This window comes from Lynx rufus, unplaced genomic scaffold, assembly GCF_022079265.1.
Source record: "Lynx rufus isolate CCGP_SWC_20201006 ecotype Redwood Valley unplaced genomic scaffold, mLynRuf1.p SCAF_4, whole genome shotgun sequence".
Classification (NCBI taxonomy): Eukaryota; Metazoa; Chordata; class Mammalia; order Carnivora; family Felidae; genus Lynx; species Lynx rufus.
Window position 1 is genome coordinate 10601358 of NW_025814856.1, and position 18351 is coordinate 10619708.

The 18351-nt window shown below is 49.8% G+C and overlaps 1 protein-coding gene across 1 annotated transcript in view; it reads right to left on the reverse strand.

The window, feature by feature from the left end:
* The window catches only part of BRD4 (bromodomain containing 4), an 87808-nt gene that overhangs the window by 33820 nt on the left and 35637 nt on the right, over positions 1-18351 (reverse strand). Inside the window, 1 exon segment of the mRNA XM_047096772.1 lies at positions 1771-2089. Within this exon segment, the coding sequence (XP_046952728.1) occupies positions 1771-2055 (285 nt within the window). The 5' untranslated portion in view covers positions 2056-2089.

The window sequence follows — 18351 nt, forward strand, 5'->3', positions numbered from 1 at the left end:
CCTTAAACTCCCAAACCACTGGGCCTTACAGACCCCCCTGCCCCATGTCTGTCCTGCTAGCTGGGGATGCTGCCTTCTCGGGATTTTGGGTACCCCAGCGCCCCCCCCCCCACCTTTTCCTCGGTCTTCGCCCTCTCAGCCCTCTGAATTTTCCTGTAACAAACCAACCCCTCCTCCATTCTGGCCCTGCCGTGGTTTCCCTTCAATGCCAAATTTCTCGAAATGATGGCTTCACATCCTCACCTTCTCATTCACACCGTCGGGAATCTGGTTTCTACTTCTGCGTCACATCTTCCTAAGGTCACCAATGCCTTCCTAAAGGCCAACAGGAGGGTCAGGTCGGAATCCTCATCTCTTTGACCTCCCTGCAGCCTCTGATGTGGAAACCTGGGGGACTGCTCTCTGCTGGTGATTCTCCTGGCTCTCTTCTACAGGTTTCCCACCACCTCCCTTTGGTGCTATAAAAGTTGCAGTACCCCCTGGATTTCCCCCCCCCACCCCAGACCCACCTCCTCCCAGTCTTTTGCCTTTGCTCTGGGAAGGTCACCCTCACCTGTGGATCCCACACGGCCCAGCCCAGCCCACTAACCCAAACAGAGATTATGCTGTAGCAAGCTCTCTGAAGAACCTCCCCCCAGTGACAGGTCGTCTGCCCCTACTCCTTGTCACAGTCACCAGCAAGAGTAGCCTCTGAAGCCCAGATCTGGCAAGGATCCTCTTTTGCTTCCGCCCCTTTTCTTGAGCCAGTTCATGATCTAGACCCGCAGTGCCTCCTCCTGACTTGCTCTTCCTGAGTGCACATGACACATACTCAACAGAGAGAGGTAATTGGACGAATGTCACGGACACAGCTGCTTTCACAACAGGAGGGTCACACTAGCAGTGTATTCATCCTTTTTGAAACTGGATGCCTGGCAAAGGCTGAGGTTCCTACACTTGTGCAGTTCAAACCCCCAAAGACCCACGCCTGCGTCTATGGCAATAATCATGTAACTCCTCATCCAGGGGATGTGTGAGACTTAGCAAACAGCAGGGCTTAACTTAGAGACACTTAGTCCTCAATGCTAGAAGAAAAGAAAAAAATTATCTATCCCGTTTCTTCCCTGAGGTTCAGTTAGAGATACAAACTGAGGTTCCAGAACCATTTGCTAGGGATGTGGGCAAAAGGAAAACTCTCTAGGGAAAGAGCAGAAGAGGGGTACAGAAGAACCAAAGCAAGTGCACCGTGGCTGCAACTGAGCAGGTGGCGGGTGTGCGTGGAGGCAGCCGAGGGCAAAGCTGCACCGGTTACCTCCTCCCTCCAACCAGGCCCCTCCAAGTACTGGTTGCCTGGGAGATACTCCACTGCCTCTTCCCGCCCTGTGCTCTGGGTGATCGCGACAATGACGACCATGTCAGTACAGAAAAGGTACTGCAGCAAACCAGTCCCCCTTCCACAGCCTCCCAACCATGCCTGAGAAGTAGGGGGCCTGGACCACCAACTGCTCCTACTTCAGCTCCCCTAAGGGATCAGAAGGAAAGCTGCAAGCACTCCTTTTCACCCCCATTTCAACTTCTCTACGGTTTCTCCCAGAGCCGAAATCTAAGAACTGATGACTGTCCATCAAGACTACCAAAACCATTCACTCAAGGGCCTCAGGAGTGCTGGCAGTTCAGAGCGGGGTCCCAAAGGCAATTCTGTGTCCTCCTCCCGTCCCCCCACCATCCCCAGGAGCAACATGGGAAGGGACCTGGAGGACAGCAGCCCCGGGCCCTGCCCAAGTTACTCACAGGGAGGTTTAGCTTGACGGCGTCCACAGGCTGCTGGAAAGGCCACGCAAACTGGTGTTTCCATAGTGTCTTGAGCACCACTTTGAGCAGATATTGCAATTGATTCGTCTGCCTCTTGGGCTTGTTGGGGTTGGAGGTCTCCGGGGGCGGGGGGTTGGTGCTGGCTGTGTTGGCTTGCTGGGGTTGGGCCTGGGCCTGCGTTGTAGACATTTGGGTGGTTTCTAGTCCATCCCCCATCACTGGCAGATTTCTCAATCTCGTCCCAGGGCCGCTCTCCGCAGACATGCTACTGATCCCATCACATTCTTCACTGGGCACTCTACAAGGAGAAAAAAGCCATAATGAGAAACCAGGCAGCAGATGGGCACCACTCACAGTGCCACGAGTGTGTGGCTTCCAAGGGCCAAGCTCCTCTGGTGGAAACTGGTCAGGCTGACCAGAAAGACGCTTCTTGCACTGACTAAAATAAAAGGCCCCCTGTGTCTGCTCTCTTCGGCAGAGAGCAGACGACGCATCCTACAGAACGGAAGAGAGAGCAAGTACCAATGGCGAGCGTCAGGAGAGACGGGGCTCAGAGAGAAGAGCTGACCAGGAGCCTTCAAGGGCTGTGAGCACTACTGATTCCATGCAGAAAGAGGCAGAATAAGCAACAAACCAGGTTCTCACATCATGTAATGGTTATTAAAAAAAAAAAAAAAAAAAGTTTTTACTCATTTAGTTGGGGTTGGGGGGACAGAAACCGCATCCCCAAGCAGGCTCTAGCAGTATAGGTGCACAGCCCAACATGGGGCTCGATCCCATGAACCATGAGATCATGACATGAACCAGAGTCGGACGCTTGACACACAGAGCCACCCAGGCAACCCCCATGTGAGAGTTTTTCAGGGACACTGCCTGTGTGGGAGGCAGGATGATTTGCAAGCCCCCAAATATGTCCTTTACATTAAAATTCTTTGTACTTGTGGCTCATGAAACATCGAGCCAAGTCAGTAATTCTGTTTGGCGATCAGGGCCAGAAGAATGGCCCATGGAGTCCACTGCCGAGTGCTCAGGGCAAATGCTCACACTCACTAAGAACACGTCCTTGGTGACTAAAATAATGCATGTTTGCTGATTAAAGAAATCCCACAAAGTAAGTGTTGATAACCTAAAAGTTATCACTTTATTAACCAGGTTTTCAAAGCTTATTCACAGAGATACAGGTTACCTCTCACGAACTGCAGTTCAATGCCTGTATGAGCACCCCTTCCGAGGCACTCTCCTCACCTGAACGACCCCTGCTTCAGGCCACGCCAAGAATGCAAATCCCGCCAAGAGCATCCTCACGATGGCAACTTTGTGCACCTGTCCAGTTATTCTAACAAAACCACAGATATGGGGTACATGTTTTTACTGCCAAAATGCCCTCCAGAAACACAGTAATTCACCCCTTACTTGCAGTGCCGAGAGTTCCCACACTCTGTTAATGAGAAGAAACATCTGCTCAAATGTGTACTGACTATTTGGCATTCTTTCGGTGTACACTTTTCTACTGGCAAGAAAAAGGAAGTATCAGCTTTAAGCCCAGTGCCCAGAATAAGAAAGACTTTGTAATCTAGGAGCTGCCTGCAGCTAATGAATATCGCCAGTAATAACCCTAGGAGTTCAGTGCGGGTAAGAAAACCTCTCCGGCTGAGGGAGTCAGGCAAAGGCTTAGGAAAAAAGGGCAGATTTTACAATCACACGACTCTGGTAGGCAGAGGGGACCAAAAAAGACAGGGCACGTTCACTGGCTCTGTCATGGCTTTCTTTCTGGAACACACTTAGCACAAGCTAGGCACTCTGGCTGCTGAAGAATTACTTTATAATTCAATCCAAGTGTGATTTAAACCAAGAGCCCCACAAAGGTTTTGGTAGATGCAGTTCTGGCAAATTATCAAGTTTTAAAAGCACCAGGGGAAAGCTTGCTACGTAAAAGCAAGTCGCTCACAGGGGGCTGTGGAGAGCTGACCCTCCTGGTCTGAGGCGTCCACCTCCCCATCCTCGGCCCCCACGGCCAGCCCCACACATGGGTCCTATTTGCAGGGGAAGCCCATGAACTGACAAAACGGACCTGGTCAAGGAGACGGCATTCCTTCCAGGGTGCTCTGGCTGACTGCAGGTCTAGGTGTCACCTGGCTAGTGAACACATGGGAGAGGCCGCTGCAGGGAGGGGACCCAAGTGGGAGGAGCCCAAAGCCAACACGTGCAAGAGGCTGAATCTTACAGATTCAGTCTGGGAACTGAATCCAGGCTTGCTTTAAGAGGTTAAGACTGGGACACCTGGGTGGCTCCGTCGGTTAAGCGTCCGACTTCGGCTCAGGTCATGATCTCGCGGTCCGTGAGTTTGAGCCCCATGTCGGGCTCTGTGCGCTCAGCTCAGAGCCTGGAGACTGCTTCGGATTGTGTGTCTCTCTCGCTCTCTGCCCCTCCCCCACTCATGCTCTCTCAAAATTGAATAAATGTTAAAAAAAAAAACCACCTTCAAATAAATAAATAAAATTCACCCAGACTTATTAAAAAAAAAAAAAAAAAAAAGGTTAAGACTGTTCTTTATCGTTTTTCACCGAACAGGTAAGAAATCTGCCAAGTGCCTTTCCCCTTTTCCCAGATGGGATGGCCACTTAAAAACAAACAAGAAACAAAGAACCAAACAAACCTCAAACCAAGTAATTCATTAGTCATTTAGTTCATTAGAGAGGACAACACTGTGGAGAGAAATACTAGTGCTACCATCCAGGACAACAGAGGGTGGGTATGTTGCAGCAGTCCCAACTTAGGTCTAGATGTGGCCTTGCATCGAATGCTGAACTTAAGTATTTAATGAGGCCCAACTGTGTCCAAGACACCAGGTGAGTATTTATAATCTGTGCCCTTCTCAGGGTCCTCTGGAGATCTGAGAAGGGGGTAGAGGTGGGGGCAACTCCTAGGGCAGACTCTAAGATGGGTGTGCTCTTCCAGAACAACAGGCTGGGAACACTTACAGGAATGGGAATAGGGGGGCTTTGAAGGTGTGAAGCGATTTCCGGGTACCCGCCCCCACCAAATGGTGCTAAAGATGGGGAAGGAGCACTCAGGGCTGAAACCAGACAGGCATCTGGCATCAGAGCTTGAGGGGGCCTGCAGGTGGGGAAGTGGGCAGCAGCCTGGAGAGCATCTCCCAAGACAAGAGCAGTGTTCCAGGAGTTCAGGACCATGGAGGGGCATTTCCCTACATCAACTTCATCTGAAGGTGGGAACAGTGAGAATATCCTGGACTACAATACTTTCCAAAGGCAGATGTGACTGGGTAGGCCTGTTCCAGGCTCTGGAGACACAAGACACATCCCATCTCCCATCAGGGTTACTTGTGGTACAAGTCTGTCCAGAACTAATGGCCACGTGGTCCTGGAAGGAAGTGCCTGGGGCACAAATCAAGGCAGGGCAGTAGGCATGGAGGCATTACTGGTGGGAGGTAAGCACATGAGGTATGCATGAGGAAAGCCCAGCTGGGAGGTAAGAAAGGAGCCCAATGACTTGAGTAAAATGCATCCCAATAAGAGCAGGAAGGAGGGGAAGCACCCAAAGGGTGGGGTAAGGTGTGGAACCATCAGCAGGAGATTGCTCAGAGGAGAGAACAGAGGGAAGGAAGAGAGATCAAGGGGCCAGGCTGAATCACACACCACTGAGTAGGACATGGGAAGGGAGGAAGCACCCCAGAAGCCGCATTCAGTCATGCGTGGAGCCTTCAAAAAGTGTGCCTTCATTCCTGAGGTGGGCAGCAAGGAAGACAGAAAAGGGTTTCTCCAACTGAGGTTTAATCAGTAAAGAGGGACCTCAACCTCAGAGAAGCAAGGTCTACAGCCACCTGCAGAGTGATATGCCAGGGCTCAGGTGCGGCTGTAGGAGGGTTCAAAGGACACCTTTAGGTGGATGGCGTTTAATCACCTGGTATGCATCCTCTATTTTCATTTTACTCATTCCAGTATTCACAAAGAAAGTCCCTGATTGGTGCCAGTGTGAAAGGCTGTGCAGAGAGGTGTCAGCAGAGAATATGACCATCTGCGTAGAATTTAACAATGCTGTTGTTCTGTTCTCATTGTATTTAATTTTACTGATATCCATGTGTGGTTTTTTATTTAGTTTACTTTCAAAATAAAGGCACTACAAACACAACAGTAAACTGTTTAAAAAAAAAACAAAACCCAACACCATGTCTCTGGAGGGGAGCCAGCCAAGACCAACTGAGGGTTCCAGGTGGGAGAAGCCAGTGGGTCAGGAGAGTTTTCAGGAACTGTGGGAAGTGGGGCGGAGGGCAGAGAGCCAGGTACAGGACTGCAGAAGCTTTGGAGCACTCCCTGGAAAATCCTCCACAGGTAAGTGGATGTGGGTAATCGTTTATTGGGCAACTACAGAAACTGGGGTGGGGCCGGTGAGGCAGGAGGGGGAGACAGAGGGAAGAATGACATGGACAGTGTGCCAGCTGGCCAGGATCCTTCTGTATGGTGGCCATGGACCAGGCACACAGAGATACAGGACATGCTGAGTGTCTGGATACAAGTCTCAACAGAAGGGCAATATCACAGAGAAGGAAAGAGGTCAGTAGGATTCTTAGAAGTTCTTAAGAAGAACTCCTTGGAGTCAGCTGGGAGAAGGTTCCACGCAGCAGGACAGAATGCTGGTCCAAAGGAATAAAAGGAAACAAGTGTAAATGTGGCACCATCATGAAGGGAGGCTGGGAAGCTAGAAAGGAGGGTGGCACTAAGTGAGGATAAAGAATGATTTGCAGTTCTGCTTCCACTATTCAGTTTCTCCAGGAAAACAGCCTGAGAATTTCACAGCCAAGCACATGGCAGGTAAGCTGCCACAGCAAAGCAAGGGGCAGGGGTGGCCCCATCCTGGAGATGTTCTGGCCCCAGGGCAGTGGAGCCCAGTCAGCCACAAGCACACAAAATGCCAGGGGGCCAAGCACGCCCCACCAGGAGGAAGCAGTCCCATATGTTTTCCATTAAGCAATGACATTCTGGAAGTCTCTAAACAGTGTCCACAGGGCAAGATGAAGTCAAGGCAACTGACTTCTGGAACCTGTGGGCTGGGCTGTACCTTTTTTTCTCTCCAAATGGACTCTCAGGGAAGCTAAGGGATGGAAGGCTCTGGACATAACCACTTTTCTTCACCTTCAAGCGAGCCCTGATGGGCTGTTGAGCCAAGAAAGCTGCATTTTTTTTTGTTCACAAAATGAACGGAGCTTTCTCTACAGATAGCCTGATCCTCCAACTTTGCCTCATCTCTACGCTTTTAAACCACTATTTCCACCACAAAAGCCAAACACCCTTCCCTAGTCAGCCCTCTCACATTTGACACATAGGAACATTTAAATCCTCAAAACAACTCTGAGATTGCTTCTGGTCTTATCCCCATTTTAAAGATGAAGAAACGGAGGCAGAGAAAAGTAACTTACCCAGAAAGTAGAAAGATCAGACCTAAGCAGCCAGGGTGACCCAGACTCTAACATGACTCCTGGGAAGTTTCAGTTGGACTTGGAATCAAGGAAGCCCCCATTTAGCAGATGAACATGCAACTCCAGAAAGGCCCAATGCAAATGATCGGGACAAGCTGGCGCATCTTAAGTAACATGAAAAACTAAGCACAAGACCCATACACTTGTGAAGACTGAGGTCAATCAGGAAAGAAACTGCTAGAGGCTGTCAGTTCAAATGCGAAGACATGGTGCAGTTTAACAGATCAGATGGACCTCAGAGACACAAGCACCTCAAAGTTTCTTTCAGGTGGCTCTCAAGACAACCAGTGACAGGTGACATCCATCTATGTGAGGGATCGCCATGAGATGACCAGGATGTCCTGCTCCACACTCACAGCTTAAGAAGCCATGGCCCAAAAACCTGCAGCTCAGCCCTCCCAGGACTGCGGGAAACTAAAATCCTCACGAAACTTCCAGAAGCCACTCATTCGCACCGTGGCAAAGAACACAAAGGAAACCAACAAGACTCTCTAATCTGTTGTGGGTCAAGAAAGACAGGCACTAGCAAGCGGCTCTGTGTGAGCCAGGGTGACTTCTCTGACACAACAGATCCAACTAGGTTCCTGCCTTAGGTACATTCTTCCCACAGTGGTCACCACCACCCCATCCCGCACTGCCCCAGACCCTAGCATCAACACTAAACACAGTGGCCACGGTGGGCCCCCTTCCCTGTCACCTTCAGGCCTTTCATGTGCTGTACCTGGTGCTTCCCTGAACAGTCCGGCCAGTGCACACACACCTGGGAGCCCGGGGCCAGAGCCACCTTTACTTCATTCTTGTCTTCCCAGTACACAGCGAGTGCTCTCGGGTACGGAAGGCACCCTACACTAACGTCACCCTGGGGATTCTAGATCTCAAAGCTTTGGAAAGGAAAGCAGCTCGTGCTCGCACACAGAAAAATGTGGTGACTGCCAGATTCACTGGCTCAGCCAACGCATCCCGTGTGTGCCATGTGCCAGGCCCAGGACTCTGTGGTCAACGTGACATTCTTCCAGTGATTAAGCAATACTTGGGCAAGTACTGTAAAGGAGAAGGGCCAGGCTGCTCTGGCCAAGGACAGGGAGGGTGTGCACACTCCTGTGGTGGGTGAGGCAGAGAGGGACAGAGAAGGACAGAGAGGGTCAAGGCTTGTGACAGCAGAAGGAGGGACCGATGCAGGGACACAGGCATGGGTCTGGAGGCAGGGGAGATACCAGTGCATCTGAGGACCATTTGAAGTGGGAAGGGAGGGATGGCACAGCACAGGGGCCAGGTGACCACACTGGCTTTTGTCCTTCACAGGTTCTTGACTCAGGGCAGAGAATATAGTGGCAGGAGAAAAGGGGGGGGGGCATGCTTGGAGGGGGTCTGGGGGGATAGATTCCAGGGTCATTCAGAACACAGATACAATAGGAGAAGTCCATTCTTGCCTCATGGTTCATTTTCAACTATACCTGCACCTGTGGAGTTCACAGATGCAAAAGAGAGAGAACCCAAGAGCGGATGCACGTGGACAGGGTGAATCAATGGCTCAGCACCAGGGCTTATGGGGACAGACAAGCTGAAAACTCACAAACTCCTAAATCTACCTGCATATATAAGGATGTAGGATTCCTGTGATACAGTAGACATCGTCTTCAACCAATTCAGGCAAAGTTTTAAGTCGAAAAGATCCTAAAATGCTATTCCGTTTTCATACTGACCTGTGGCCAAGAGGCAGGAGCCACCATTCACTGTGTTGAGTTAGTTGAAGGACAAGAGACAGGAAGAAAATTTCACCTACTGTTTCCAACCCAAAGAAGGCTGCATGATTCAAATGAGTGTCCTAGTCCTGAATCTATCCCCAACAGATACCTTACAACAAAGTCCCAATTTAAAGGAGTAAGGAAAAGATGAAGAGAGATTAGACAGTTAGTGCCCTGGTCCCCAAATTGAGTACCAAGAGTGTCATGGTACCTTAGAGGGGCACTGTGGGAACGATCAGTATAAGGCAATTAATAATTTCAAGGCCAGACTGCACTATATCCCCTTGGACAATGTCCCATCTTGCAAAGCTTGGTGTTCAGCGAATGCTGTAACAAAAAGCAGATACCACATAAGACCCAACGTGGAAACAGAAATGCAGGTGGCAGGCATCCCATCTGGCTCTAAGGCCTGAGGAGTTAAGCAGCGCCTAATAGGCACACACATTCCATTGAGGAGGAACAATGATTCTCTTCCTAAGAGGATTCTCTTCCTAAGTTTAGAGACCCCTGATGAAGCACTCCTGCTTTCAGGGATACTGTCTGCTAACATCCCAACTCATCTAAATGATCTGAGAGGGGCGCCTGGGTGGCTCCCTGGTTAAGTGTCTGACTTCGGCTCAGGTCATGATCTCACACGGTTGGTGAGTTCGAGCCCCACGTCGGGTTCTGTGCTGACAGCTCAGAGCCTGGAGCTTGCTTCGGATTCTGTGTCTCCCTCTCTCTCTGCCCCTTCCCCGCTTGCTCTCTCTCTCAAAAATAAATGTAAAAAAAATTTTTTTAGAAATGATCTCAGAAAAACTTAAGGACAGAATTTAGCAGACAAAACACGTGATATTTTTCAAATTTCAACAGAAAGTTTTATTTCCTGGAGACTAGGAGGCAAGACAGACATGGATAGGCTTGGTTCTGGGACTCTGAGGAGAGAAAAGAAAAGGCCATATACAGCTGTCCAGAAATCGGCTGATTTCTAGATATCTGGCCCTAGTTCTGTTCATCCCAAGAGGCTGGGTAAACTTGGTGGGTTGTGGCCAACTGAATTTTGAACTTGTAGGCCCATCTGAAGTCCTGGACTGCCAGAGGGCCCACAAAGCCAAGGGGCCCACCTCCACTTTGTCATGTTCATTTACTCACTCTCATCCTTAAGTGACACAACACCGAGGCAGCAAAACACCAGGGAAAAAAGGAACAGTGCAGGCTACCTGGAAACCTTTATGAATTCTCCTGTGAAATACCGTCGCCACACTCAGCAGAGCTTTATGCAAGCCATCACCACATACGCCTGCCTGCACTAGGGCCGAGACAAGCTTGCCAGCACATACCTGCTACTTCCTGGGCCAGTGCTCTCTGAGCACTTGAGCTATACCTGCTTAATCCTCACAGCAACACTACAAGGCCAAGGGCAACATCATCATCTTCATGCCCGTGGCAACACAAGAGAGTGGGTGGTAGCCTGGTCAGCGGGAGGTCACCCAGGGCTGTATGTATTTCAAGTACTCTGCTCCACAGTTGTCTCTGCTCACCGAATACAGGGGCAGAGGCCTAGTTGACCAGCACTGCTGGGCCCGACAGGGCTGGTTTGCCCAAGGGCCCCCCACCCCCCCCCCGACTTCCACATCCTGGCATGTATTAATCAGCAAGCCTGCTTTCTCTGCAGAAGCAGCTGAATGCCATGTGACCCTTGAGCTAGGTCTCCAGTCGGATTTCCAGAAGTGGTGTTTCCAAATTTCACCCCCAGAAACAAATCAGAGCCCAGACAGCTCTCACAGCACCTGGCCGTCTGTCTGTCTGTCTGCAGTGTGATTCGTCTCACATACTAGGTGAAATTTGAAGCATACTTCCCTGTTGATGCCATGGGGAGAGAGTGGAGGGGAACGGAGTCCAAGCTGTTACTTATAGTTCCCACACAGTTAGGGCTACAAGGAGCTGTGCCTTGAACTTGTTTCATGCCAAGCAAAATGTCAGCCAATGCCAGCTGACCGCTACCCCTCATGAAATTACAAGTTCACAGTGGAGCACATCCTTCAGAGGAAGTCACCTCCCCACCACTGCAAGGCCCTCCTATAAAGAATCATTTGGGGGAAATGCAAGATCCTACCCAGCAATAAAAAGAAGGGATTGGAGGATCTGGTCATTTCTCAGTACCAGTCAATTTGCAGCAAATACTTATCCTGTCCTAGGGACATCTTCCTTGAAATGTTGGTTACACTGGTTATGGAACACTAATATCAGAAGGTCCACTTCCTTCTGGTCCCAGAGCAGAAGCTATTTCCATTCATGGCCACAGCCCATTTCATTGTGCATCTGTGTCAGTGGGGAAGCACAAACAGGATTACTTTTCCATCTGACTGGCTCAGGCAGCTGGTGAGAACATCGCTCGTGTCATCAGCCAGACCGCGCCGTCTGGAGCTTGGCCAGTGGCTGTGCGCTGAGGCAGCTCTCAAAACCTTAATCCTCCTTCATGCAGCTTGTACAAGCCCTGACTGCCGCCCCTCAGAAATGCCAAACCAGGGCCATTACCTCAGACTCAGCCCTGCTGCCTGCCTTGAGCCAGGTGACCCAAGGCAGAGATGAGCCACCTACCTGCTAAAGGAGCAGAGATGCACTCAAGCTCTCTGTTCCCCAGTAGGGGGGCACCAGGCCCACACGGACGTGGTGGTCAAGAGGACCGCGAGGAAGGCCCAGCAGATCACAACACTGCCAATTCAGAATTCCTGTCCTTCTGCTTTAGAAACCAATCAGCAGGCCCATTAAATTAGGGGCACTGAGATTTCTGCGCCATCTTTTCTCTGTAAAAGCTGCTAGAAGCTGGAGGGTTGACCAGCTCAGGTGCAGTAAAAGGTTCCGTTGTTACATATGGTTTACATCACTGTGCTGATGGTTAGATCTGGGTGGACAGATTTGTTAATTTAAAATGTTCCTGTGATGGGTACGCAGTAAAAGCAAAACTTTGATGTGGACAAGATCAAAACTGCGAGGCTAAAACATATTCCAGCAGGGGCAGGCTGATTTTTCCTATAAAGGGCCAGGGAAGAAATACAGCCAGCTGTACAAGACATACAGTCTATAGCAATACTCCATCCTGCCGCTGCTGCACTTGGGAAAGCAGCCCACCCACAAGCCTTAGACAAACGAGCGTGGCTATATGCCAATAACACTCAGACTGGCCCGTGAGCCCGAGTTTGCAAGCCCCGTTCCAAAGATTTCTAGACTTTGTGTCAGGGCGAGGGAAACGTTTGCGACAAAATGTTATGTTAGAAACGCAGAATACAAGGGGTGCCTGGATGGCTCAGTCTTTAGGCCTCCGACTCTCAATTTTGGCTCAGGTCGTGATCCCTTCGTGAGATTGACCCCCAGTGTTGGGATTCTCTCTCTGGCCCTCCCCCGCTCACATGCACAGTCTCTCTCAAAAGAAATAAACTTAAAAAAAGTAAAACAAAAAAAGAATAAGAGAATACAAAATTACAGGTTAAATTAGGTAATGGTGTGCAAATGAGCGGGTACACGGAACTATACAATGAAGTGGGACAGGGGTGGTGGGTGTGTGGAGGACTCTAAAACCCAACCAACCTACCAGTACGTACGTAAAAACAGCGCAGCTTCTCTGCAATCAGACACCTTTCACAAACCCCCACTGACCGACCTCTCTTGCTGTGTTCCGTCTCTCTGCCTGGCGAGCAGGCCTCCACTGCTACTCAAAGCAGCCTTGACCTGGGCCAAGACTCCAAATTACAAGCTGAAAGATTATGACAGAAACACAATGTCATTAATACAAACACTGCATTCCCACTGACCTGGGTCTAGGGTTGTGCCCTTCATAGGAAAGGTTAAGTGACATTTTCTTCCAGTTGCCTCTTTTAAAGCTATTACTCCGACTCTTTTAACTGTCTCATTTTTATACCTTTTATTTTCAGCTATTTGCTTTTCTAAAAGAGCTGGTGCAGTGTTATGTGGCACTGAGGTGAACCTACACTGTAATATAGAGTGCGAAAGGACTGTTAATTCACGTAGAAAAAAAATCCTGCTTTGAGAAGTGAACTCCAAGATGGCCACAGAGTGCACGGCCATGCAGAAGGCAAAGCTGAAGTAGACAGTGAGGCTGGGTACTTCTTCCACTTAGATGAGAGTTTTTTGGGAGGAAGGACAAAGACACTGGAAAACAGAAGAATCTGCAGGGCACCAAGGGTGAGAGAGAACATTCACCTCTTGACAGTGAAAACTACTGTAATAAGGGGAAAGTCTAAGAGTGAGAAACCAGGATTAGTTCCAACTAGGCCGACAGTCAGTCTTGGGCTGCCCGGTTGTAGACCAGAAAGCTTCTGAGGGTGATATCACACTGTCCTCTGGAACCGTCTCATTTCCAACGAAAGGATAAAAATGAAGTTCATGATCCTCATGAACAAAACTTAAAACTATAAAAGACAGCCAACTACGGTGTTTCCAGTGCGTCAAACACCAGGGAAACATGTCAGCGCTGACCTCCAAGCAAGTGATCGAAGGCAAGCTGTTTGGGAATTTGGGAGGCCAAGAAGGAGGTGAGTGAAGGGCAGGTGATGAACGGCCTGCACAGCCAGTGGCTAGCACCACACAGGGGAAGGTGGTTCACGCCTGTGGCTGGAATGTTCCACAACGTGCCAGCTCAGCACACAGGCCTGTTATGTGTAAATGGAAACAACGTGTGAACAGACCCATGAGTGGGAAAGGCAACACTTCAATCAACCCTTCTACAATTTGATACCCTGGGAAGCAGGGGTAACAGGGCGGGGTGATATCCCCAACAAGAACACATCATGCCTCTGAGCTCTTCAAAACAGAATGGTGGCTGAGAACAAGACTCAAGGCATCCCTGGGACCCACCTATGTTCATTGGGGACAAAAGGGATCAGGAAACAGGGCCAGAAAAAGAGTTTCTAGGGACCACATGACCACGGAGAGGCCTCACTGAGAGGAAAGGTCAAACCAGGCCTTCAATGGCCGAGAGGACACATGGAAACAGGTGGACGTTCCAAGGTGCCAGGAATAGCAGCATGCATGAAGGACAAGGCACACATCGACTCTGGGTTTAGAGACGCAGAAGCCTGGTTACCTTGATGAAGAGCTAATGCGTATGGGGTGACCTTTTTCCTCAACTATCTTACCCTCTGACCCTCACTCCGAAGTTGAATTTTACAAGAAAAACCTGTGAAAAAGGTTACATCTGCCAGTATCAGGTAATCTCAGGAAGTGATTCTAGCAAAGATGACTTTTCTTCTCGCCATGCCTCAGTTCCATCAGGTACAGAACCCAGATAATACGGGTGGGAGTGGGGGACAACATCACTTTTCCCAAAGGAAAGGGAACACAGAAAGTGACAAAGTTAATGTCACAACTGGAAAGACCCCAAGTCCCCAGTTCCCAAAGCAGGAACTGAAAGACTGACCCAAGGCCTAAAGACAACCAGTCGTGAGAGTGGACAATGTCAAAACTGGACGTCTACTCCAAGAGTATACAGCAACAGGCTGGTCCTCCGAGAGGGAAACGGGCCAAGGGGCCCACCTTCCACACAGCCTTGACTTCCTGTCAGGCACCTCTTCTCTCAGGTAAGGGGTAAGCTTACCACTCCTTTGTCTGCTGGGAGGCCTCAGCCCTCAGCAAATATTCAGTGTCTACTTTTGCCCTGACAATCTGACCCTGTCATTTTGAGATGGATGCTTGGATGTCAATAAAACAACCTCCTCTAGATCTCAGTAATTTTCAGAGAGCAAAGTTACAGAGCAAGGACAAAACTCAAACCACTTCAGGAGAGAACAGCAAAGGAAGTTAAGAACTGGGGAGATCTGTTGTTCTGTGAGAACTAATGTTCTTGTTGCCATTAGTTCCACCCAACGTCCACTGCAGTAAATGAGCCACCAAGTCAAGTGCCCCAACTCCCGACACTGACAAGGCGGGTAACGCAGATACCAGAGAGAAAAGGACAAATGACACAAAGCACATCTGATCTCCTTGCAAGACCACCTGCCATCCCCCTCCTCCCGTCTCCAGCCTGCTCTCCCCTGGGCAGCATGGGCCTTGCTGGCAGGCAGCGATCACTGTCCCAGGAGAGCCTTGGCTGGAGCCAAGCCAGCATCTCAGACTCAGATTCTATGGCATGGCCCAAGTTTACTCCCTGGCAGACACAGTCAGCTCGTCCCTAGTTAGTGACCACCTAGGAATAAGAGCTGCTTGCTAGTGAGGAGCTTTCAAATCGTCAAAAGCCAAAACACCTGCCCACTGAACAGACTATGGCTCACTCAGTGAACCTGCAGCACTCCCCACAACTCCTCGCGGCCTTTGTGTGAAAACTGTGGGAAATACTGAAGAAAGAGGAACTAACGTTCATCACATAGGAAGCTTCACACCAGGGCCTGGCACACACGATGACGGAATAAACAGAAATGTGCACACACATGCATGGTCCTCAGTGAAAACGGCCCCGCACTGGGTTTAGTAACTGGTTTTCAAACTGTGCCCAGGGAAAGCTGGAGACCTAAATATCGGGCGGCTTGAGGTCCAGGCCTTTCCCAGCTCTCCATGCCAGGCATGTGTTGCCTGGGAGGGAGCAGAGCTCATCTGAGCTAGTGCCCCCTCTATACTCTTTGGGGTCCCAATGCCCTCCCACCGATGATTCCCACACCTCTGCTGAGGACCTGGGGCCAAGAGCTAGACCCAAGAGGAACAGGGGTGGGCCTTCTCCCATGTATGCAGAAACACAGATCAGAACTCATGTTCCTCCTGCCCCTCAGCAAACCTGCCCCTCGCGCAGGTGACAGATGGGGCAGAGAGCCTCTTCCACTTAGTGAAGGAGCAGAGGCGTGCCTACAGCTCAGATACTCCCAGGCCTTAGGCCTTGTTAGGACAGAGGGAAAGAACAAGCAAATGAAACTCCAGTGAAAATTCACCAAAAACCAACATGGCCTAAAAACCTCAGTAGCCCAGAGAGGGAAATAAGAGGAAGACCTGAAGGAGGGAGGCCAGGAGCTGCTGCACAAAGAAAGTGGTATTTTGTATTTATACCGTATCCACCTGTGCCGCATACAAATATAACATGGCCACTTCCAACAATTTGATATTTTCTACTAGTCGCAGTAATGTAAAAAGGTGAAGTTAACAGCATATTTCACTGAATACTCAATAGTTCTATTCCACTGAACCCAATATAACCAAAGTACCATCTCAACTTATAAGCACTATAAAAAGCTGGGACATTTTAATTCCTTCTCATACTAACTGTGTGAGATTCGAGTGAGTACTCCATGCTTACAGCACATCTCAATGCAGGAACTAAATTTTCATGAAGTATTTCATAAAACATTGTATCTGCATTTAGATTCTATAAAATTTATGGATGAAAAGTAGATTCACATACCCAAGGTGTTCCAAACATACTAAAACTTCTCCAATAACTAAATTAAGCATCAGTAAAATTTTAAAATTCAGTTCCCCAGTCACACAAGCCACATTTTGATGCTCAAGAGGCCTGAGACGTTAGCACTGATCTTATCATAAACATCTAGAAGATTCCTCCTCTAGAAAGGAAGCCAGGGCACACATTTTAGGGACTTGACTCCAGGGCCACAGGGACCCAGATCCACTACACATTCAGGGTTGGTTTGACCCTAGTCAGTTCACACCTACCACCTTCACCACCCCAAAATCCACGTATGCTTTAAATCAACTTGCTTTTTACAAACTTAAATGTATTTATTTAAAAGAAAACATTAACAGAGGTTTGCTAGGAAGATGGCGGCGTAGGAGGACGCTGGGCTCACCGCGCGTCCTGCTGATCACTTAGATTCCACCTACACCTGCCTAAATAACCCAGAAAACCGCCAGAGGATTAGCAGAACAGAGTCACCGGACCCAAGTGCAGACGAGAGGCCCACGGAAGAGGGTAGGAAGGGCGGCGAGGCGGTGCGCGCTCCACGGACTGGCGGGAGGGAGCCGGGGCGGAGGGGCAGCTCGCCGGCCAAGCAGAGCCCCCGAGTCCGGCTTGCAAAAGCGGAGGGGCCTGACGGACTGTGTTCCGACAGCAAGCGCGACTTAGCGTCTGGGAGGTCATAAGTTAACAGCTCTGCTCAGAAAGCGGGAAGGCTGGAGGACAAAGGGAGGGTGAGCTGCGGAGCCCCCGGACGACAGAGCTCAGTTTGGCGGGGAACAAAGGCGCTCTCCAGCGCCATCTCCCCCGCCCATCCCCCAGCCAAAATCCCAAAGGGAACCGGCTCCGGCCAGGGAAATTGCTCGCTCCGCGCAAACACCCAACTCTGTGCTTCTGCGGAGCCAAACCTCCGGCAGCGATCTGACTCCCTCCGGCTGCACAGGGCCCCTCCTGAAGTGGATCACCTAAGGAGAAGCGAGCTAAGCCTGCCCCCCCTGCCGCCGTGCACCTTGCCTTCCCACCCCAGCTAATACGCCAGATCCCCAGCATCACAAGCCTGGCAGTGTGCAAGTAGCCCAGACGGGCCACGCCACCCCACAGTGAATCCCGCCCCTAGGAGAGGGGAAGAGAAGGCACACACCAGTCTGACTGTGGCCCCAGCGGTGGGCTGGGGGCAGACATCAGGTCGGACTGCGGCCCCGCCCACCAACTCCAGTTATACACCACAGCACAGGGGAAGTGCCCTGCAGGCCCTCACCACACCAGGGACTATCCAAAATGACCAAGCGGAAGAATTCCCCCCAGAAGAATCTCCAGGAAATAACAACAGCTAATGAGCTGATCAAAAAGGATTTAAATAATATAACAGAAAGTGAATTTAGAATAATAGTCATAAAATTAATCGCTGGGCTGGAAAACAGCATACAGGACAGCAGAGAATCTCTTGCTACAGACATCAGGGGACTAATGAACAGGCACGAGGAGCTGAAAAACGCTTTAAAGGAAATGGAAAACAAAATGCAAACCGCCACAGCTCGGATGGAAGAGGCAGAGGAGAGAATAGGTGAACTAGAAGATAAAGTTATGGAAAAAGAGGAAGCTGAGAAAAAGAGAGATAAAAAAATCCAGGAGTATGAGGGGAAAATTAGAGAACTAAGTGATACACTAAAAAGAAATAATTTACGCATAATTGGTATCCCAGAGGAGGAAGAGAGAGGGAAAGGTGCTGAAGGGGTACTTGAAGAAATCATAGCTGAGAACTTCCCTGAACTGGGGAAGGAAAAAGGCATTGAAATCCAAGAGGCACAGAGAACTCCCTTCAGACGTAACTTGAATCGATCTTCTGCACGACATATCATAGTGAAACTGGCAAAATACAAGGATAAAGAGAAAATTCTGAAAGCAGCAAGGGGTAAACGTGCCCTCAC